This window comes from Leucoraja erinacea, chromosome 12 (genome assembly GCF_028641065.1).
Source record: "Leucoraja erinacea ecotype New England chromosome 12, Leri_hhj_1, whole genome shotgun sequence".
Lineage (NCBI taxonomy): Eukaryota > Metazoa > Chordata > Chondrichthyes > Rajiformes > Rajidae > Leucoraja > Leucoraja erinaceus.
Window position 1 is genome coordinate 6,101,604 of NC_073388.1, and position 23,597 is coordinate 6,125,200.

General features: G+C 48.3%; 1 protein-coding gene across 1 annotated transcript in view; it reads right to left on the bottom strand.

Moving 5' to 3' along the window:
* The window catches only part of amot (angiomotin), an 81,004-nt gene that overhangs the window by 40,383 nt on the left and 17,024 nt on the right, over positions 1-23,597 (bottom strand). The window contains exon 2 of the mRNA XM_055643519.1: positions 3,524-4,462. Coding sequence (XP_055499494.1) covers positions 3,524-4,416 — 893 coding nt within the window. The 5' untranslated portion in view covers positions 4,417-4,462. The remainder of the gene's footprint in view (positions 1-3,523; positions 4,463-23,597) is intronic.

The window sequence follows — 23,597 nt, forward strand, 5'->3', positions numbered from 1 at the left end:
GGAGGAACACAGCAAGTCAGGCAGCTTCTGTGGAGGGAATGGACAGGTGACATTTCAGGTCGGGAGCCTTCTTCAGACTGATTGTGGAGGTGAGTGGGGGGGAAAGCTGGAAGAGAGGCGCTGGTGAGACAATGCCTGGTGAGTGATAGGTGGGTGCAGGTGAGTTGGCAAATGGGTGGACAAAGGCTCGAGATGAAAAGGAGACAAAAGGATGAGTGAGGAGAGGAATATAAAGGCCGGGAGAGATGCAGGTGGAGACGTTTTCCGGCATACTCCCTCAACTGGTCGAAAATTAAGGAGGAGAAGTGCAGCTGGGGCTTTCACAAATAATTGGCCGTGAAAAACGTGAAAAGATTTAGCCGGAGTTCCCTCTAAACGTAGAGCAGAGCTCATTCATACCACCTAGAACAGTACAGTACAGGAACAGGCCCTTCAGCCCACAATGTTGGTGCTGAACATGCTGCCAAGACCAACTCATATCTGCCTGCTCATAATCCACATCCATTCCCCACATAACTGGTGAATACACCTGGCGTATTCAAGAGAGAGTTAGATAGAGCTCTTGGGGCTAACAGAATCAAGGGATACGAGGGAGAAAAGCAGGAGCGGGGTACTGATTTTGGATGACCAACCATGATCATATTGAATGGCGGTGCTGGCTCGAAGGGCCGAATGGCCTACTCCTGTACTTACTTTCTACGTTTCGAGGCATGTGCCTATCCATACTTGCCCCTTGCACTGTGTTCCAGGCACTCAGTCACCCCTCTGTGAGAAGAAAATTGTCCTGTACATCTCCCTCAGGCTTTGCTCCTCTAATCTTAAAGTTGTGCCCTTTAGTATTAGATAGTTCCATCCTGAGAAAAAGTCTGCCCTATCTATGCCTCTCATGATTGTATACCAGGTCTCCCCTCAACCTCTGGAGTTCCAGAGAAAACAATCCAAGTTTGTGCGACCTCTCCCTGTGGCTAATGCCCCGTAAACCAGGCATCATTCTGGTCTTTTTCTCACAGAGAGTTGTGAGTGTGGAATTCTCTGCCTCAGAGGGCAGCGGATGCCAGTTCCCTGGATACTTTCAAGAGAGAGCTAGATAGGGCTCTTAAAGATAGCGGAGTCAGGGGATATGGGGAGAAGGCAGGAACGGGGTACTGATTGGGGATGATCAGCCATGATCACATTGAATGGCGGTGCTGGCTCGAAGGGCCAAATGGCCTACTCCTGCACCTGGGATGAATGTTGTCGAATAGACACAAAATGCTGGAGTAACTCAGCGAGCCAGTCAGCATCTCCGGAGCGCGGTGTCAGTCTGAAGAAAGGTTTAAACCCGAAACGTCACCTATTCCTTCTCTCCATAGATGCTGCCTGACCCGCTGAGTGACTCCAGCATTTTGTGTCTACCTTCGGTGAAAGGCAGCATTCTCAGTTTTGAGAATTCTGGCTTATATCGAAGGTAGACACAAAATGCTGGAGTCACTCAGTTCCTGAAGCTGGTGTTTGCAGTTCATTCCCGCACATCATTCTGGTCAACCTCCTCTGCTGCCCACACTCCCAATCAAATAATGGTTCAAACAATGGTCGGAAAAAGGGTCTCGACCTGAAACGCCACACTCCGGGGATGTTGTCTGACCTGCTGAGTTACTCCAGCATTTAATGCCTGTCTTTGGTAAACCAGCATCTACAGTTCTTTGAAGAAGGAATGGGTGACACCTGAAATTTCAATTTTATTTTTAACATGTTTTATCACTCATTTATTATTTATTTATTTATTTATTTGTTCGTTTATTTATTCATCTATTTATTTATTCATCTATCCATCTATTTATTTATTCATCATCTATTTATCTATCTATCTATCTATCTATCTATCTATCCATCCATCTATCTATCCATCCATCTATCCATCCATCCATCCATCCATCCATCCATCCATCCATCCATCCATCCATCCATCTATCCATCTATCCATCTATCCATCCATCTATCTATCCATCCATCCATCCATCCATCTATCCATCCATCTATCTATCCATCCATCTATCCATCCATCTATCCATCCATCCATCCATCCATCCATCTATCCATCCATCTATCCATCCATCTATCCATCTATCTATCTATCATCCATCTATCCATCCATCTATCCATCCATCTATCCATCCTATCCATCCATCTATTTATCTATTTATTTATTTATCTATTTATTTATTTACTTATTTATTGTTTTGTTTTTTTATGATACTGCCTGTAAGGGAAATTCATTTCGTTGTCTCAAATTGAGACAATGACAATAAATTTGAATACAATACAATACAAAATGTTACCCATTCCATCTCCAGAGATGCTGCCCAAGTTACTCCAGCTTTTTGTGTCCATCTGCAGTTCCTTGTTGTTATTAGCAATGGTCAACTGGGTTGGTTTAGAGATACAGCACGGAAACAGGCCCTTCGGCCCCCCAAGTCCATGCCGACCAGCGATCCCCACATATTAACACTATCCTAAACAGACTAATGACAATTTTTTACATTTACCAAACCAATTTACCTAGGAAGGAGGAAACTGAAGATCTCAGAGAAAACCCACGCGGTCACAGGGTGAACGTACAAACTCCGTACAGACAGCACCCATAGTCGGGATCGAACCCTGGTCTCCGGTGCTGCAAGCGCTGTAAGGCAGCAACTCTACTGCTGCGCCATCGTGCGCTGTTGGGAAATGCTCTCTCTTGAAAGTATCCAGAGAACCGACCTCCACCGCCCTCTGAGGCAGAGAATTCCACAGACTCACCACTCTCTGTGAGAAAAGGTGTTCCCTCGTCTCCGTTCTAAATGGCTTACCCCTTATTCTTAAACTGTGGCCCCTGGTTCTGGACTCCCCCAACACCGGGAACATGTTTCCTGCCTCTAGCGTGTCCAAACCTGTAATAATCTTATATGTTTCAATAATATACCCTCTCATCCTTCTAAGCTCCAGAGTGTACAAGCCCAGCTGCCCCCTTCTATCAGCATATGACAGTCCCGCCATCCCGGGAATTAACCTTGTAAACCTACGCTGTACTCCCTCAATAGCAAGAATGTCCTTCCTCAAATTAGGGGACCAAAACTGCACACAATACCCCAGGTGTGGTCTCACTAGGGCTCTGTACAACGGCAGAAGGACCTCTTTGTTCCTATACTCAACTCCTCTTGACCACTGGACCACTCGGGTACAGGTGGCAAAGCAGAATAATTTTTAAATCATTGAGACTTTGGTGTTGGCAAACTCTGAAACCACACAGCGAAATGCCTAGGAAGGAACTGCAGATGCTGGTTTACAACAAAGATGGACACAAAATGCCGGGACACAAAGTGACTCAGCGGGACGGGCAGCATCTCTGGAGAGAAGGAATGGGTGACGTTCTGGGTTGAGGCGTCACACATTCCTGCTCTCCCAGAGATGCTGCCCGTCCCGCTGAGTCACTCCAGCATCTTGCGTCTATCTGCTGAATGATACTTGGAATGATAGATGGCGGACGGGTGTCGTTTTTGTTTACCTGATGGCACCATAATCCGGAGGGGGCAGGTATCTCACACCGGGAGTATCCAGCCGGACATGCTGCAAATTGTGGCCCGGCTTCAGAATCTCCGACATCATTCCCAGTCGGAAGTCGCCGTAGTAATTGCCACAGTCCTGAGCCTTGGGCGCGAGGGTGAGGGTGCTTTTGTAGGGGTAGTCGGGCGGGGGTCCGCGAGGGTCCAGCCCCTTCACCGATATCTGAGGGAGGACGTGAGCGGCGCTGGTGTAGAAGTCGCCGGCGTGCTGCGGCGAGATGATGCCGCCGCCGCCGCCGCCGCCGCCGGCCATGGACGCCGCCTGCGCCTTGACGCCGTTGGTGGCCAGCGAGAGTTGCATCAGGCGCTCGCTCAGCGAGCGGACGTGGCCCTGCTTCAGGTCCTTCAGCCCGTCGTCCTGGTGGACCTTGGCCGCTCCCACCCGCTGCACCGTCGACCTCCCCTCCGTCCTCATCTTCTGGTTGTTGATGCCGGTGACGAAGAAGGCGGTTCCTGCCGCCGTGTGCTGCTGCCCCCTGAAGAACTGCGACTGCACCTTGGCCTCCTCGTACGTGGGCAGCTCCTCGGCGTTCTGCGCCGGCCCCCCGCCGATGCGGACCTGCAGCTGCTTCTCCATGGCGCCGTTGTCGACCTGTAGCTCCTGACCCTGGGGCTCCTGTCGTGCGGAATGCGGGACAATCTGCCGCTCATCTTGGGTCATGCCATCGACTGAGCTGATGACCGAGCCCTTGCTGTTGAAGGCGATGACGTTCACCGTGGCTTGCTGGTGGAGGGCGAGCAGGTTGCGGCTGTCACTGGGGTTCCCATAACGAAGTTGCTCCTGTAACAATCGCTGCAAAACTGTCCCACTGGCACCTTCTTCCGAATTTCTCATCTCAAGCTTGTTCGGTGTTGGGGACGCAAGTCAAGGCCCGTCTCGTCTGCAGGAGGGGAAGAAAAACGAACCGCACAGTTAGAGATGGGGGTCGCTTCACACCTCATCATCCTGCTCACAATTTAAACTTGTTTGAAACTAAACTATTCAGTTCAAGTTAGCTTATTGTCTCAGTTTCTGTTTCAGTTTAATAATAATAATAATAATAATAATCTTATTTATATAGCACATTTTTAGTCAACTTGCATTGACCCCAAAGTGCTTCACATAATTACATTACATTTACACACAGGCAAAGGTGGGTGAAGTGTCTTGCCCCAAGGACACAACGACAGTATGCACTCCAAGCGGGATTCGAACCGGCTACCTTCCGGTCGCCAGCCGAACACTTAGCCCATTGCGCCATCTGTCGTACCACTTTTTTAGTTTAGTTTAGAGATACAACACAGAAACAGGCCCTTCAGCCCTCCGAGTCCGCGCCGACCAGCACACTAGCACTATCCTACACAGCAGCAACCAGGGATGATTTACAAGCCCACCAAAGCCAATTAACCTACAAAACCTGAAAGTACGTCTTTGGAATGTGGGAGGAGACCCGAGAACCTGGAGAAAACCCACGCACATCATGGGGAGAGCAATGCAAACTCCGTACAGGTAGCACCCAGAGTCAGGATCGAACCCGGGTCTCTGGCGCTGTAAGGCAGGGACCCCCGGCCCCCTGCCGCCCCAAACTGAAGGTAGCAAGAGGCAGGCGGACCACTGCGTGGGTGTCACCAGGGCTGGAGGGTCCAAGCTAGAGGGAGAGGTTGAGTAGGCTGGGACTCCATTCCTTGGAGCGCAGGAGGATGAGGAGTGAACTTATAGATGTGTATAAGATCATGAGAGGAATAGATTGGGTGGACGCAGGGGACATGGGTTTAAGGTGGGGGGGGGGGGGGGAGGGGGAGATTTAATTGGAATCGGAGGGGTAACGTTTTCACACAAAGAGTGGTGGATGTTTGAAATGAGCTGCTGAAGGAGGTAGGTAGACAAAAATGCTGGAGTAACTCAGCGGGTGAGGCGGCATCTATGGAGCGAAGGAAATAGGCAACGTACTGAAGGAGGTCGTTGAGACGGGGACTATTGCGAGGTTTAAGAAACATTGAGACAGGTACATGGATAGGACAGGTTTAGAGAGATAGGAGCCAAATGCGGGCAGGTGGGACTAGTGTAGATGGGACGTGTTGGTCGGTGTGGGCAAGCGGGGCCGAATGGCCTGTTTCCACGCCGTATCACACTATGAAAGGATTTGTTTCCAATGATCTTTCTGGCCCTGGACAAAAGAATAGAATTATTGATTTGCAATGCGATTTGGAAAACCGGGAACAACATCGCACCTGGGAATGTCTGGTCTGAACCATCGTGGCAAACCAGGCCTTCATGATCAATCCTTGAATCAGCAAGATCACTTAAGACACTAAAGGGCGTGTCCCACTTGGCCGTCATTTACTCGACAGGCCAGTAGTGACCGACGCACGTGTCATCACGTGTCCTCACAGCCGTCTGGAGCGCGTGACATCATTTGAATACCCAGTTTATGATTATTTACTCAGTTTATGATATTTACGGTGATTTTCCAAAATGTTCCAGATCCTTGAGTGATACTAGCAATTGGAAAAAGTGCAGATTTACTGCCCCTATTCAAACAAAGGGCAAGCTGCAGACCAAAATTAATCGGTGGGAAGGAACTGCAGATGCTGGTTCTTCCTGAGGAGACTAAAGGAGGTCCATCTGTCTCCTCAGATTATGGTGAACTTCTACCGCTGCACCATCGAGAGCATCCTTATCAACTGTATCACAGTATGGTATGGCAACTGCTCTGTCTCCGACCGGAAAGCACTGCAGAGGGTGGTGAAAACTGCCCAACGCATCACCGGTTCCTCACTCCCCTCCATTGAGTCTGTCTAAAGCAAGCGTTGTCTGCGAAGGGCGCTCAGCATCGCCAAGGACTGCTCTCACCCCAGCCACAGTCTGTTTACCCTCCTCCCATCCGGGAGGCGCTACAGGTCTCTCCGTTGCCGGACCAGCAGGTCCAGGAACAGCTTCTTCCCTGCGGCTGTTACATTACTTAACTCTGCACCTCGGTGATTGCCAATCACCCCCCCACCCCCGACACTCCTTCCCCCAGAAAAATTGCACTACTGCTACTGTATGTACATACATATTTATTGCTCATTATTCTATGTTCGCTCTTCTGGGTGAGATGCTAACTGCATTTGTTGTCTCTGTACTGTACACTGCACAATGACAATAAAGGTTCAATCTGAAATTGAAGATAGACACAAAATGCAGGAGTAACTCAGCGGGACCGGCAGCATCTCTGGAGAGAAGGAATGGAAGATGTTTCAGTCTGAAGAAGGGTCTCGACACGAAACCTCACCCTGTCCCACTTCGCCGTCATTTACGCGACAGGCCGGTGGCGCGCGAAGATTTCGTACAGGATGCAATCCTGGCGCGCTGCACGATACCGCGCGCAACTCCACGCTCCACGCCACTCCATGCGCCCGTCCCACGCTACCAGGTCGCGTAAATGGCGCGCAAATGACGGCCAAGTGGGACAGGCCCTTAACATTCACAAAACCCTGCCTCAGCATAAGCTTCAGAATAGACCATAGAACAGCACAGAAACAGGCCCTTCAGCCCACAATGTCAATGCCAAGAAGCACCAATCTCCTCTGCCTGCATGTGATCCATAGCCCTCCATCCCCTGCATATCCATGTGCCTGTCTAATAGACTCTTAAACACCACTATCGTATCTGCCTCCACCTCCACCTCCATCTGCGTTCCTGGCACCTCATTGAAACACACAGAATAGTCAAAGGCTTGGATAGAGTGGGTGTGGAGAGGATGTTTCCCCCGAGTGGGAGAGTCTAGGACTAGAGGTCACAGCCTCAGAATTAAAGTACGTTCTTTTTGGAAGGAGATGAGGAGAAATTTCTTTAGTCAGAGGGTGGTGAGTCTGTGGAATTCTTTGCCACAGACGGCTGTGGAGGCCACGTCAGTGGATATTTATAAGGCAGAGATTGACAGATTCTTGATTAGTACGGGTGTCAGGGGTTACGGGGAGAGGGCAGGGGAATGGGGTTAGGAGGGAGAGATAGATCAGCCATGATTGAATGGCAGTGCGGCACGGTGGCGCAGCAGCGCAGCGGTAGAGTTGCTGCCTCACAGCGCCGGAGACCTGGGTTCAATCCCGACTACGGGTGCTGTCTGTATGGAGTTTGTACGTTCTCCCCGTGACAGCGTGGGTTTTCTCCGAGATCTTCTGTTTCCTCCCACACTCCAAAGACGAGCTGGTTTGTAGGTTAATTGGCTTGGAAAAAGTTATATATAATTGTCCCTAGTGAGCGTAGGATAGTGTTAATGTGCGGGGATCGCTGGGCGACGTGCTTGGTGGGCCGAAGAACCTGTTTCCACTCTGTATCTCTAAACTAAATTAAACTAAAAAGTAGACTTGATGGGCCGAATGGCCTAATTCTACTCCTATCACTTATGACTGTGTAAAAATCTATCCCCACACTTCTCCTTCTATGTTGTCCTACTCACCCAACCAAGACGTCTATTAGTATTGGTTTATTCTTGTCCCACACACCGACTGCGAAGCAGTGAAAAGCTTTTGTTTTGAAGGCTATCCAATCAAACCAGATAATGCTGTACATGAATATAACCAAGCCAAACTCAAGTACATCAGTTAGAGCAAAGAGAAAAATCCCAGAAGGTAGAATATAGTTTCTCAGAACTGTGTCTGAGTTTAGTTTATTGTCACGTGTATAGAGGTGCAGTGAAAAACTATTTGTTGAGTGCTGTCCATTCAGCAGAAAGACTGATTCCATTCAAACCGCCCACAGTGTACAGATAACGGCTAAAAGAGAATGACGTTTAGTGCAAGATAAAGTCCAGTAAAGTCAGATCAAAGATAGTCCAATGGTCACACACGAGGTAGACTGTAGCACAGGGCTGGTGTGCCCTGTAGTCTTTGACATTTCCATCCTGGGGAAAACGTGAAGTGCAAGATAAAGTCCAGTAAAGTCAGATCAAAGATAGTCCAAGGGTCACACATGCTGTAGATAGTAGTTGCTTGGATAACTTACAACCCAGCAGTATGAAGAGGGCACACAAAAATGCTGGAGAAACTCAGCGGGTGCAGCAGCATCTATGGAGCGAAGGAAATAGGTGACGTTTCGGGCCGAAACCCTTCACCAGGCTGAGAGTGAAGAGGGTGGTGAATTTGTGGAATTCATTGCCATACGATTTTGATCATGCTTTTATACAGGGGATAGATATCTATAAGATAGATATCTATATGATTTTATACAGGGGAGATCGTATATCTATAAGATCTCCCCTCATCCTCCTGCGCTCCATAGAATAGGGACCCAGCCTACTCAACCTCTCCCTATATCTCACACCCTCTAGTCCTGGCAATATCCTCGTAAATCTTTTCTGAACACTTTCAAGCTTGACAACATTTTTCCTATAACATGGTGCCCAGAACTGAACCCAATATGCTAAATGCGATCTCACCGACGTCTTATACAACTGCAGCATGACCTGCCAACTTCTATACTCAATACTCTGACTGATGAAAGCCTTTTTGACCACCTTATCCACCTGCAACTGCACCTTGATGGAACCATGCGCCTGTACTCCTAGATCCCTCTGCACTTCAACACCCCCCCGACATCAGCAAGACTATAATCACTTCCATGGCAACAAGGCCCTTGTGTCATTTCACAATTCAAATATGAAGCAGTGTGTAAAAGTGGTTTGGCTACCGCGAAAAAATAAATCAACAATAATGTCCTACATACTCAGGTGATTATACTGTGTGGTATGTGGTTCCACCTATTAGGGTGGAATTTATATAAGCCCTGTTAATCTTGTATCTTTACAATTGCTTGCAATTATATCAAGGAGTTGCACATGATCTTTCAAATCCATTTTTTGTTTGTCACATATAACTCCTCAAAGAGAACTCGCATTGAGGCTGATGTCAAAGGAAAATGCCAGGAATAAAGTTGGCAGTCCTTTCATCTCAATTAAGTTTGAAATATTCCAATCACAGACCACACATGGAATGTGCGGGAAGGAACTGCAGATGCTGGTTTAAACCGAAGACAGACACAAAATGCTGGAGTAACTCAGCGGGCCGGGCAGCATCTCTGGAGAGAAGGAATAGGTGACGTTTCAAGTCGAGACCCTTCATGCTATACTTAAGAGGGAGTTAGATGTGGCCCTTGTGGCTAAAGGGATCAGGGTACATGGAGAGAAGGCAGGAACGGGATACATAGTTGGATGATCAGCGGTGCAGGTTCGAAGGGCCGAATGGCCTACTCCTGCACCTATTTTCTATGTTTCTATGTTTCTTCAGACCGAGAGGGAATCTAGAAATATGGACGGGCAAGGTGTGAAAATGGCAGATTGAAGCAGGTAATGATCTGATGATCCTGGGCCTCTCCATGGCCAGAGTGAGTCCCACCGTAAATTGGAGGAGCAGCACCTCATATTTCACTTGGGTTAACATATTTCGCTAGTTAACACCCCAGCGGTATGAACATTGGCTTCTCCAATTTCAGATAGTCCCTGCTGTCTCCCTCCTTCCCCTCCCCTTCCCAGCTCTCCCACAGCACACTCCCTCTTCCTTTCTTCTTCCCACCCCACCCCCACATCCGTCTGAAGTCGGGTCTCGACCTGAAACGTCACCTATTCCTTTGTCCCATAGATGCTGCCTCACCCGCTGAGTTTCTCCAGCATTTTTGTCTACCCTTTATATTTCCTTGATGGTTGTCTGCTTTGATCTTCCGTTTTCACACCTTACCCCTTACCCTAATTTCCCTCTACACTGACTCACAATCAGAAGAAGGGTCTCGATCAAAACGTCACCTATTCCTTCTCTCCAGAGATTGCTTGCAATTATATCAAGGAATTATAACCCGCTGAGTTACCCCAGCATTTTGTGTCCATCACCTCATGGAATGTTACCTTGGTTTACTCTTTTGAAGTATTTGTGTGCATGTTCCAACATCAGGGGTTTGAACCAAATGTTGCTTTATTGTTGCACAAAGTACTTCTTCAGTGGATTAGATGAGTGCTATTCAATTATTAAATTAGTTCAATTTGCTTTTATTATGCATGAACAACTTAGCACTAATACTCTGCAACAATGGTGAAATACTCAAGAGGTTTTAACTGTAAAAGCCACCTTATTATCTCAAGGATTAAGAGATGTCACCTTCAGATATGCAGGGCTATTCTACAGGGTGCTATTGGATTTGGAGACAGATGCTGGAATCTTGAGGCAAAACACAAAGTGCTGGAGTAACTCAGCGGGTCTGGCAGCGGCACTTCTGGAGAACATGGACAGGTGACATCTCAGGTCAGGACCCTTCTTCAGACCCGGACTGAGTCCGAGGAAGAGTCCCAACCCAAAACATCGTCTTTCCGTGTCATTCACAGAGAGTGATACAGCGTGGAAACAGTCCCTTCAGCCCAACCTGCCCCATCGACACTAGTCCCACCTGCCTGCATTTGGCCCATATCCCTCTAGACCTGTCCTATCCATGTACCTGTCCAAACGTTTCTGAAGCCTCTCCTTGTCTCCTTAAGGTTGTTAAGGGCTTGGACACACTAGAGGCAGGAAACATGTTCCCGATGTTGGGGGAGTCCAGAACCAGGGGGCCACAGTTTAAGAATAAGGAGCAAGCCATTTAGAACGGAGACGAGGAAACACTTTTTCTCACAGAGAGTGGCGAGTCTGTGGAATTCTCTGCCTCAGAGGGCGGTGGAGGCCGGTTCTCTGGATGCTTTCAAGAGAGAGCTAGATAGGGCTGTTAAAAATAGCAGATTCAGGCGATATAGGGAGAAGGCAGGAATTGGGTACTGATTGGGGATGATCATCCATGATCACATTGAATGGCGGTGCTGGCTGAAGGGCCTAATGGCCTACTCCTGCACCTATTGTCTATTGACCTTTAAACTTTGTCCCTCTCACCTTAAAGCTCTGCCCCCCGGTCTTTGACATTTCCACTCTGGCAAAAAGCTTCTGACTGTCTACCCTATCTATGAATCTTTGCAGATGCTTAAGCGTAGAATGCAACAGTGACTAGGGCCGGCACGGTGGCGCAGCGGTAGAGCTACTGTCTCACAGCACCAGAGACCCTGGTTCAATCCTGACTACGGGTGCTGTCCATAGTCACGTTTGTACGTTCTCCCCGTGACCTGCGTGGGTTTTCTCCGGGTGCTCCGGTTACCTCCCACACTCAAAGACGTGCGGGTTTGCAGGTAACTTGGCTTTGGGAGCCGCAGACTCCGGTAGGAGGGGGCCAACTCTGTGTCCACGCCGCTGAGGACGTCCCGCAGCCCCGGCGTCGGACTTTTAACACCCCGGCGTGCGGTCCTGAACATCGGGCCGCCCGTAGCGGCAACTGCGGAGGGCTTGGGGAGGCCCTGACCACGGGGAATAGTGGAGGAAGAAGACTGACTTTGGTGCCTTCCCACACAGTGGGGAACTTTGATTCTGCTGTGTGGGGATGTTTTATGTCAAACTCTATAGTGTATTGTGTCGTGTTGATTTTTATTGTATGGCTGTATGGGAATTCATTTCACTGTGCCATCAGGCACATGTGACAATTAAATCTATCGTGATCTTGAATCTTCATTAAAATTGTAAAGGTGGCCCATGTGTGAGTTGGATGGTGATCGCTGGTCAGCATGTACTCGGTGGGCCGAAGGGCCTGTTTCCGCGCTGTATCTCTAAAGTCTAAAGACAGTAAATATCAGCTGCCTGCTCCCCTCAGACATAATAGCAACCCCAAAGGTGCCTTTCACTCATCACTTTACCCCAATTGTGAATCTCTGATCAAAAACACAAAATCACTGACAAACATCCACTCAGATCTTGTGCAGCAGCAGATTGCTTACGAGGCACTTCATTGCCAAGATCCAGAAAAATAAATTACCAAGCTCCCATTCCCCAAGTTCCCAGGTAATACTATTCCCTTCTCAAAGGCATTATTTTAAAAATAAAGTAATTCAATAGCGTGGTTGGTGGTATTCTTTGTGTGAGGAAGATTAAGGTTTCAAGTTCCACTCCAGGGAATTCATCCTTCAATGAGTACGCTGATGTCTTTCTGCTTATTAGTTTAGTGTAGTTTAGTTTAGAGATACAGCGCGGAAACAGGCCCTTCGGCCCACCATGTCCGCACCGACCAGCGATCCCCACACACTAAAACGATCCTACACACGCGCGCACACACGCACGCACTTACTAGGGACAATTTTATATTTATACCAAGCCAATTAACCTACAAACCTGCACGTCTTTGGAGTGTGGGGAGGACACCAAAGATCTCGGAGAAAACCCACGCAGGTCACGGGGAGAACGTGCAAACTCCGTACAGACAGCACCCAGAGGCGGGATCGCAACCGGGTCTCTGGCGCTGCAAGCGCTGTAAGGCAGCAACTCTACCGCTGAGACACCGTGCTGCCCTCTAATGGAAGTTATCATGAATCGTGAGGGGGAGGGGGTTTTAAAGGGAGCGGGGGGGGGGGGGGGGGGGGACGAATCAGCCCTCACCAGAAGTAACGGTTTTGCTATGAGGGCGGCATGGTGGCACAGTGGTAGAGTTGCTGCCTCACAGCACCAGAGACCTGGGTTCAATCCCGACCTCAGGTGCTGCCTGTGCGGAGTTTGCATGTTCTCCCTGTGACCACGTGGGTTTTCTCCGGGTGCTCCGGTTCCCCCCCAGCGGGTCAGGCTGCATCTTTGGAGATAAATGGTGAGGTGATGCTTCAAGTCGGGACCCATCTTTCCACCAGTCCTTCAGATGTTAGATCCTCGGTGATGTTCAACTCCGGCAATATGGAGATTGCTTTCTCTATCCCTTGCATTCTCTCTCTCTCTCTCTCCGTCCCTCCCCCATCATCATCATCCTGCTAGTTCCACTGTTCGTATCCCTCCGCTATCACCTCTTCCACAGCCAACAGTGGACCATTGTGGGCTCCATCTTTCCTTGGTGCCGGCCCGGATTTATTTTGAACCTTTCCATACCTCTCATTTCCCTCTCCCCCTGACTCTTAGCCTGAAGAAGGGTCTCGACCTGAAATGTCACCCATTTCTTCTTCTCCAGAGCTGCTGCTGCCTGTCCCGCTGAGTCACTCCAGCATTTTGTGTCTATCTTCGATGATGGGTGATGGTTGGTTTAACATAGAAACATAGAAAATAGGTGCAGGAGTAGGCCATTCGGCCCTTCGAGCCTGCACCGCCATTCAATATGATCATGGCTGATCATCCAACTCAGTATCCCGTACCTGCCTTCTCTCCATACCCCCTGATCCCTTTAGCCACAAGAGCCACATCTAACTCCCTCTTAAATATAGCCAATGAACTTGCCTCAACTACCTTCTGTGGCAGAGAGTTCCAGAGATTCACCACTCTCTGTGCAAAAAATGTTTTAGCATCTCGGTCCTAAAGGATTTCCCATTTATCCTTAAGCTGTGACCCCTTGTCCTGGACTTCCCCAACATCGGGAACAATCTTCCTGCATCTAGCCTATCCAACCCCTTAAGAATTTTGTAAGTTTCTATAAGATCCCCCCTCAATCTCCTAAATTCTAGCGAGTACAAGCTGAGTCTATCCGGTCTTTCTTCATATGAAAGTCCTGACATCCCAGGAATCAGTCTGGTGAACCTTCTCTGTACTCCCTCTATGGCAAGAATGCCCTTCCTCAGATTTGGAGACCAAAACTGTACGCAATACTCCAGATGTGGTCTCACCAAGACCCTGTACAACTGCAGTAGAACCTCCCTGCTCCTATACTCAAATCCTTTTGCTATGAATGCTAACATACCATTGGCTTTCTTCACTGCCTGCTGCATCTGCATGCCTACTTTCAATGACTGGTGTACCATGACACCCAGGTCTCTTGCATCCTGGCCAGCGCGATGAGAAGACAAAAGGTTTGCAGATATTCTTGCCTTTATGACTACCATAAATGTTTAAAGAAATTCCGCAAGTTAACAGGTTGAACCTCCTCCAATGGCCTGTTGTAAACACCAGCCTTATGTAAATAACACCAGCAAAGGATCAAAGACATTGCAAAGGAATGAGATCACCAAAATAGCTGAGATAATCTTTAAACAATAGCACCTGTAATTCCCCTTCAAAGCACTTGTTCAGCTAGGAACATCACATAATGTGCACTTTTAACCCAAGATTAGATTAGCCCGGGCAAAGACTCAGCATTAATGCCTGCATTAACACATCCAAACTCGGGCTCACTAGAAAATTACACAACATGCTGGAGTAACTCAGTCTGAAGGCGGCTCTCGACCCCGAAACGTCACCCATTCCTTCTCTCCAGAGATGCTGCCTGTCCCGCCGAGTTACGCCAGCATTCTGTGTCTCTCTGCTGGATTAACTCAGCGGGTCAGGCAGCATCCCTGGAGAACGTGGATGGATAGGTGACGTTTCTGGTCGCGACCATTATGAGGAAGGGTCCCGATGTGAAACGACACCTCTACACGGTATCCAGGGGTGCTGCCTGACCCGCTGTTACTCCAGCACTTTGTGTCTTTATCTCTTGTAAACCTGCAGTTCCTTGTGTCTCCAGCTCACCGGCATCTGTCCTGGTAGTTGTGCAAGAGTCAAGAAGCGAGATTCATTGTTAATAGACATAAATTGCTGAGGTAACTCAGTGGGACAGGCAGCATGTACCTGAAGAAGGGTCTCGACCCGAAACATCGCCCATTCCTTCTCTCCAGAGATGCTGCCTGACCCGCTGAGTTACTCCAGCACTTTGTGACTATCTTCATCATGTACCCACAATGGAACAATGAGATAGTTACTTGCAGCAGCAGAACAGGCCTGGTAATAGAGTATTCAGATAAAATACAATTAAAAAATATATTAACCCCAATTGTAGTGTAAAAATTGTCTGGTACAGAACAATTGTCCAACTTCCAGTATAGTTCCTTTGTCGACTCTTCGGAAGGTACAAGTGCAAAAAATCCCCCAAGTCCTTAGAACAACCAAAGGCAGCCTCATAGAACATTTAGTTGATGTTTTATAGTGTTCAAGAGTTTAATTTAGAATTACATGGTCAGAATCAGGCCCTTCAGCCCACTAGGTCCATGCCGCCCAGCGATCCCCGGGCACTAACACTTTCCAAAACCCACTAGAGACAATTTACAACTTTACCAAGCCAATTAAACTATAAACCTGGATGTCTTTGGAGTGTGGGAGGAAACCAAACCTGGGTCTCTGGTGCTGTGGGGCAGTAACTCTATCTCTGCGCCTTTGTGAATTGATCAATATTCATAAGACACGATTAGGATTAGGCCATTCGGCCCATCGAGTCATAAGGAATGGGAGTAGAATTAGGCCATTCAGCCCATCACATCTACTTTGCCATCCAATCATGGTTGATCTATCTTTCCCTCTCAACCGCATCCTCCTTTTTTCTCCCCGTAACCTTTGACACTCTTACAAATCAACCTCCGCTTACTGTAAATGGACTGATTGTAACCAAAGTCTTTCCGCTGACTGGTTAGCACGCAACAACAGCTTTTCACCGTACCTCGGGACACGTGACAGTGAACTGAAATGAACTAATAATGATTTGCTCTCCACAGCCGTCTACGGCAAAGAATTCCACAGATTCACCGCCCCCTGACAAGGGAGAACATGCGTACTCCACACAGACAGCATCCGAGCTCAGAATCGAACCCGGGCCTCTGGCGCTGTGCCACCGTGCTGTGTTGGATGCAGATGTGGGATAAGGTAGAACTAGTGTGAGCGGGTGGACCACTGGTCAGTGCGGACTCAGTGGGCAGAAGGGCCTGTTTCCGCACTGTACCTTCCCATGTCAAACTGAACTGAAACTGAAGACTGAGACAGAAGGAAGCAACAATAAATGGCATCCATTTTGAAGGCCGGCCTTTTTGAGGGTTAGTTCACATTTTTTTAATTTCCAGACAACTTACTCACAAACCAGACTGTCCAGTCCCAAATTAAGCAGATGATAGTCCCAGAGAAACATAGAAACATAGAAATTAGGTGCAGGAGTAGGCCATTTGGCCCTTCGAGCCTGCACCGCCATTCAATATGATCATGGCTGATCATCCAACTCAGTATCCCGTACCTGCCTTCTCTCCATACCCCCTGATCCCCTTAGCCACAAGGGCCACATCTAACTCCCTCTTAAATATAGCCAATGAACTGGCCTCAACTACCCTCTGTGGCAGAGAGTTCCAGAGATTCACCACTCTCTGTGTGAAAAAAGTTCTTCTCATCTCGGTTTTAAAAGATTCCCCCCTTATCCTTAAGCTGTGACCCCTTGTCCTGGACTTCCCCAACATCGGGAACAATCTTCCTGCATCTAGCCTGTCCAACCCCTTAAGAATTTTGTAAGTTTCTATAAGATCCCCTCTCAATCTTCTAAATTCTAGAGAGTATAAACCAAGTCTATCCAGTCTTTCTTCATAAGACAGTCCTGACATCCCAGGAATCAGTCTGGTGAACCGTCTCTGCACTCCCTCTATGGCAATAATGTCCTTCCTCAGATTTGGAGACCAAAACTGTACGCAATACTCCAGGTGTGGTCTCACCAAGACCCTGTGGTGTGGTATTCAATTTCAATGTATTACTTAAAATTAATATTAAGAGCACAAACCTTTTTTGCTCGCTTTGGGAACTCGGGCTAACTGGTAAAAACAACCTCAAAAAAAATCTTCAAGAATATTTTAAAACAGGAAAGAAATGGCAAGCTAAGGCTCTTACAGGCAAGAAATTAAGGGCAGATGCCAATACTGAAGTGAAAGTAGGAAATAGTGTTGGAGAAATGCGACTAGCGTGGAGGATGCAATGGCCTCAATGCATGAGCAGCCAATGATCGAGAAGATATGACAAAACGCTGGAGTAACTCAGCGGGACAGGCAGCATCTCTGGAGAGAAGGAATGGGTGACGATTTGCGTCGAGACCCTTCTTCTGAAACCAAAAATCCTACAGCGGAGCAAGATAGACCACTCCTTCTAAATGCAATGGGCTGACGTGTAGTAGGCAACGGAGCGGAACGTGGGGCTTTTTTTCATCCATTTTAGTAACCCGACCCGACCCGACTCGCAGTGTAATCAACGTCGCGGGGGAACAGTTTGTGTTAATAAATTATAATTCTGAAAATGAGGGGACGATTTTTCCCAAAGAACGTTTTATTTTTACGAGGATGTTTCCGTAACCGGCTTCCGTCTCCGCACTAGTATCTTTGCTCCGCTACAGGATCTTTGGTGCGGAGACGGAAGCCGGTTACGGAAATGGGGCCGAAAATTACCCATGACCGTACTACGTCTTTTTCGTCGAGTGGACCATCTTGCTCGCTGTAGGGTCTTTGCCCGAAACATCTCCCGTTCCTTCTCTCCAGAGATGCTGCCTGTCCCTCTGAGTTACTTTGTGTTCTTTGTGTTCCCTCTTTGTGTCTATCTTTGGTTTCAACCAGCACCTGCAGTTCCTGCCTCCACATATAGAACAGTGCAGCACAAGGACAGGCCCTACGGTGGCGTAACCGAGAAGGAGCCGCTGGACGTGAGGAGTGAGGAGGGCGAGCCGGGGTAACGCCTCCAGCGTCTTCTAAGTCGGCTGCAGGAGGTGCCAATAATGTTGTCGCCCGCGTCTGTAATATTTGCAAAATTAATTTCACTTTGCAGTTGCATACGAGAAATAAGGCACTATTGAATAAAACACTATACTGAAGAATGGTCTCGACACAAAACGTCACCCATTCCTTCTCTCCAGCGACGCTGCCTGCCACACTGAGTTACTCCAGCACACACCAAATGCTGGAGTGACTCAGCCGGTCAGGCAGCAGATCTAGAGAAAAGGAATAGGCGACAATTTGGACCGAGACCCTTGTTCAAACTGATTCTGGTTTTCTTATAGAACAGTAAAGTACAGGAACAGACAACAATATCTGTACCAAAAGTGATGGTCATGGCAATTATTTTCCATTACTCTCTCTAGCTCTCTCTCTCAGCCACACCTTGCCACGTCCCAGTCTGTTTTTATTCTCCTCATCAGAGCCAGACACACAGGTGAGTAATAAACCCTCTCTGCTCTATCAGCGCCACGCTAGCTGTATCATTCCTATTCCCCTGCTCTGCACCTGACCACAGACATTCCTTCCATAGACACACAAGGCTGGAGTAACTCAGCGGGTCTGGCAGCAACTCTGGAGAGAAGGATTGGGTGGTGTTTGGGGTGTAGATGTCACTCATTCCTTCTCTCCAGAGATGCCGTTTGGCCCGCCAAGTTACTCTAACAAGCATTCTGTCTATCTCCGATTTAGACAATAGACAATAGGTGCAGGAGTAGGGCATTCGGCCCTTCAAGCCAGCACTGCCATTCAATGTGATCATGGCTGATCATCCACAATCAGTACCCCGTTCCTTGCCTTCTCTCCATATCCCTTAACTCCGCTATCCCTAAGAGCTCTATCTAACTCTCTCTTGAAAGCATCCAGAGACCCAGCCTCCACCACCCTCTGAGGCAGAGAATTCCACAGACTCACAACTCTCTGTGTGAAAAAGTTTTTCCTCGTCTCCATTCTAAATGGCGTACCACTTCATCTTAAACTATGGCCCGTGGTTCTGGACTCCCCAGCCACTCCAATCTATCAACATATGACAGTCCCGCCATCCCGGGAATTAGCCTGGTGAACCTACGCTGCACTCCCTCAATAGCAAGAATGTCCTTCTTCAAGTCTGGAGACCAAAACTGCACACAATACTCCAGGTGCGGTCTCACGAGGGCCATGTACAACTGCAGGAGGACCTCTTTGCTCCTATACTCAACTCTTCAAACCAGCATCTGCAGTTTCTTCCCACACATGGACATTCCCTTGGCCTCTGTAAAAACTGTCCCTAGTGTGTAGGGTAGCACAAGTGTACTTGGTGATTGTGGTCGGCATAGTCCCGTTGGGCCGAAGGGCCTGCTTCCGCGCCTATGCTAAACACTAGACTATCAGCAGGTAGGTGGGTAATTTGAGAGGGTGCCACATACACTTCCTGCCCCTTACAAAGGGCTTCTTTGTGCTACCAAAAACCTGCACTCAAAATGCTTCACACCATTCTTATGTGGCATGGTGGCTCAGCGGTAGAGTTACTGCCTCCCAGCGCCAGAGACCTGGGTTCGATCCCGACCAAGGGTGCTGTCTGTATGGAGTTTGCACGTTCTCCCCGTGACCTTTCTCCGGGTGCTCCGGTTTCCTCCCATGCTCCAAAGACGTACAGGTTTGCAAGCTAATTGGCAATTGGTATCATTGCAAATTGTTGTGTTGTGTGTGTGTGTGTGTGTGTGTGTGTGTGTGTGTGTGTGTGTGTGTGTGTGTGTGTGTGTGTGTGTGTGTGTGTGTGTGTGTGTGTGTGTGTGTGTGTGTGTGTATGTGTGTGTGTGTGTGTGGATGGTGTTAGTGTGCGGGGATGGCTGGTCGGCACGGACTCGGAGGGGCCGAAGGGCCTGTTGCCGCGCTGGGTCTCTCAACTAAACTAAACTAAACCATCCCAAGGGCTACTTCTCCCACACTGACAGTAAAGGAACAGAGGATCCAGGAATGAGTGGGAATATTGTTCCATTTTCCAAAGGAGGCTCTGTGCATATCCTTTAATCTTTTCCTGCCCGCCCGGTAATCTCTTCCTGTGACAGAACTGGGAATAGAAGGTCTTTCTTGGGAGCGGGATGTGGGGAATGTGAACGGGAGGGGCTGGTAGTGGAGGATGGGGGAAGGGGAGGACGGGGAATTTAAACCACATTGTGTGCAAATTAAGTGCGTTTCCAACAACTGGGCTCTTTCAAAAGTTAGGAAATGGGTGGAGACGAACACAGTCTCCTCTTTGGTAAATGTCACTGACTGTGCAGAAAGAGCACGCAACTGACCGAATCTCGGTGCAGCCAACGCCAAGGCTCTGTTGGGAAGGACCACAGTCTTGGGTCCTACCACTGCTAGATAGGGCTCTTAAAGATAGCGGAGTCAGGGGATATGGGGAGAAGGCTGGAACGGGGTACTGATTGGGGATGATCAGCCATGATCACATTGAATGGCGGTGCTTGCTAGAAGGGCCGATGCCCTACTCCTGCACCTATTGTCTATTGACATTATGGGGGCCCAGTCCTGTGGGGTCACCCCTCAAACAAGGGAAGGGATGTCACTCCAGGGTGGGCTAAGGTGTTTGGTATAAAGACTGAGTGTGACACCAGCAATATTGAACGAATGCTTTCCACTTTAAAACACTTTAAGAGATGCTGCGTGGAAACAGGCCCTTCGGCCCACCCTGTCTGGGCCGACCAGCGATCACCCCGTGCACTGGTTCTAATCCCACACACTTGGAACAATCTACAGATGCCAATTAACCTACAAACGCACCTACGCACGTCTTTGGAGTGCGGGAGGAAACCAGAGGACTCGGGGAAAACCCACGCAGGTCACGGGGAAAACGTACAAGCTCCGTACAGACGCTAGCACCCGTGGTCAGGATCAAACCCGGGTTGCTGGCGCTGTGGGGCAGCAACTCTCCCGCTGTGTCACCCAAAGCATGAAGCGTTTTAGCACGGTTTTTGTTTTGTGTACACTTTTTATTACGAATAGATTTTATTTATGATTTTTTTTTTTTAATGTAACCCCAAACAACGCATCAGACCAATGCAAGGTTTTTAACACACGAACAATTCATTTCATTCATAACTTTTTACTGAAGATTTTTTTTTTTTTTTTTTTAAAAAGCAGCTTTCCACAAAGTCACGGGAAGATACATTTCCTGAGTTTTTCTCCGTCATTCTTAACACTTCCTGTAGTCGGTTCCACCCTGGACAAGTTATTTTTTTGGCCAGGAAACAACATTCTTGTTTCTCCTTCCGGGAAACCATGACTAGTAAGTCATGTCGCCTTTCAAAGTCAAAGGAGAAAGCCTTTGAAATGTGGAGACAAAGAACTACAGATGCTGGCTTAGACCAGAGATAGACACAAAAAATGCTGGAGTAACTCAGCGGGCTAGGCAGCGTCTCTGGAGAAAACGGATAGGTGATGGGTGATGTTTTGGGTCTGAAGAAGGGTCCCAACACAAAACATCGCCTATTCCTTTTCTCCAGTGATGCTGCCTGACCCGCTGAGTTACTCCAACATTAAGTTTTGTTTAATTTAGAGATACAGCGCAGAAACAGTGCCTTTGGCCCACCAAGTCATCACCGACCAGCGATCCCCGCACATTCGCACACACACACTGGGGACAATTTACAATTTTTACCAAGCCAATTAGTCTACAGACCTGTTTAAGAAGGAACTGCAGATGCTGGAAAATTCGAAGGCAGACATAAATGCTGGAGAAACTCAGCGGGTGAGGCAGCATCTATGGAGCGAAGGAATAGGTGACGTTTTGGGTCAAGACTGAAGAAGGGTCTCGACCTTAAACGTCACCTATTCCTTCGCTCCACAGATGCTGCCTCACCTGCTGAGAGTCTACAAACCTGTATGTCTTTAGAGGGAGACACAAAATGCTGGTGCAACTCAGCGGGTGAGGCAGCATCTCTGGAGAGAAGTGGCTGTCTTAAACATATCGGTGAGGTCGGTTCAGGCGAGGAGATGATGAAAATGCAGAGTTGGGCTCCCTGAAGTCTCAGTCCAAAGCTTATTGTTTGCAATTTGCTCTCAGACAAAATTCTTTGGGGGGAAAAAAAAATGTGAACTGGCCTTCATTGTGTCGATTACACCTTCAAAGTGATTAATGCTGCACTCAATATTATGAGGCGAAATGTCCAAATGCTGCAAAGGATTGTTGAGATTGCTGATTCACTGCATGTATTGACTGCCTGAGATTAAATGAAATTACCATTCATAAAATGGCAGGCATATTAGCCTCACAGCGCCAGAGACCGAGATTGGATCAGCCCCGGGTGATGTCTGTGTCGAGTCTGGAGTTTGCGACTGGCTTTCTCCATCATTTATCCAAACTTATCCTCATAAAAATGCAAGTCCTTACACAGGATGAAACTCGATTTAAAAAGTAGGGTGAACACTGTAGGTGGTCATTTATTTTTACATTCATTATTTACGCAGCAGCACTTCCGGAGGCCCGAGTTCGATCCTGACATTGGGGGCCGTCTGTGTGGAGTTTGCATGTTCTCCCTGTGACCGGGTGGGTTTTCTCCAGGTGCTTCGGTTTCCGCCCACATCCCAACGAGGTGCAGGTTTGTAGGTTAATTGGCCCTCCGTAAATTGCCCCTGGTGTGTCGGGAGTGGTTGGGAAAGCGGGATTAACATAGAACTAGGGTTAACGGTATAAAAAAAAGTTCTTAGTTTAGAGATACTGCGTGGAAACAGGCTCTACAGCCCACTGAGTCCGCGCCGACCAGCGATCCCGTACACTAACATAATCCGACACGCGCTCGGGACAATTTACAATATTACCGAAGCCAATTAACCAATAAACCTGTACGTCTTTGGAGTGTGGGAGGAAACCAGAGCTCCCTGAGAAAACCCACGCAGGTCACGGGGAGATCGTACAAACTCTGTACATACAGCACCCGGAGTCGGGATCGAACCCGGGTCTCTGGCGCTGTGAGGCAGCAACTCCACCACTGTGCCACCCAAAGTTTTGTTTTTTTTAAGCTCAGTTGTAAACCAACAATTCACAATTCCCATTTTGAATACATCCCGGTTTTCTGACTTCCACATTCATTCCTCCGAGCGCACAAGGTAAAATTTGAGGAGGAAAGGAACGTCACTTATTTACATTATGAGGCAGAAACATCACAGCAGAAACATTGAGAGCATTTGATATTGGACGCCAGTGAGGTTCAATGTTTCAGGCTGGAATGGACATTCCAGAACTGTGTTCCCAGCACCGGGCATCTGTACATTGGCGAAGTCCAGCTATGATTATAAACCAATGATCGTTCTCAAGCTGCATCTTCTGAAACAACTAACGGCAAGCAAGACAGAGACACACGGAATGGCGGATGCTAGAATCTTGAGCAAGACACAAAACGCTGGGTCAGGCAGCGTCTGTTGAGGGAATGAACAGGCGACGTTTCGGGTCGGGTCTGAAGAAGGGTCCCGACCCAAAACGTCACCCGTCCATGGAAGGGTCCCGACCTGAAAC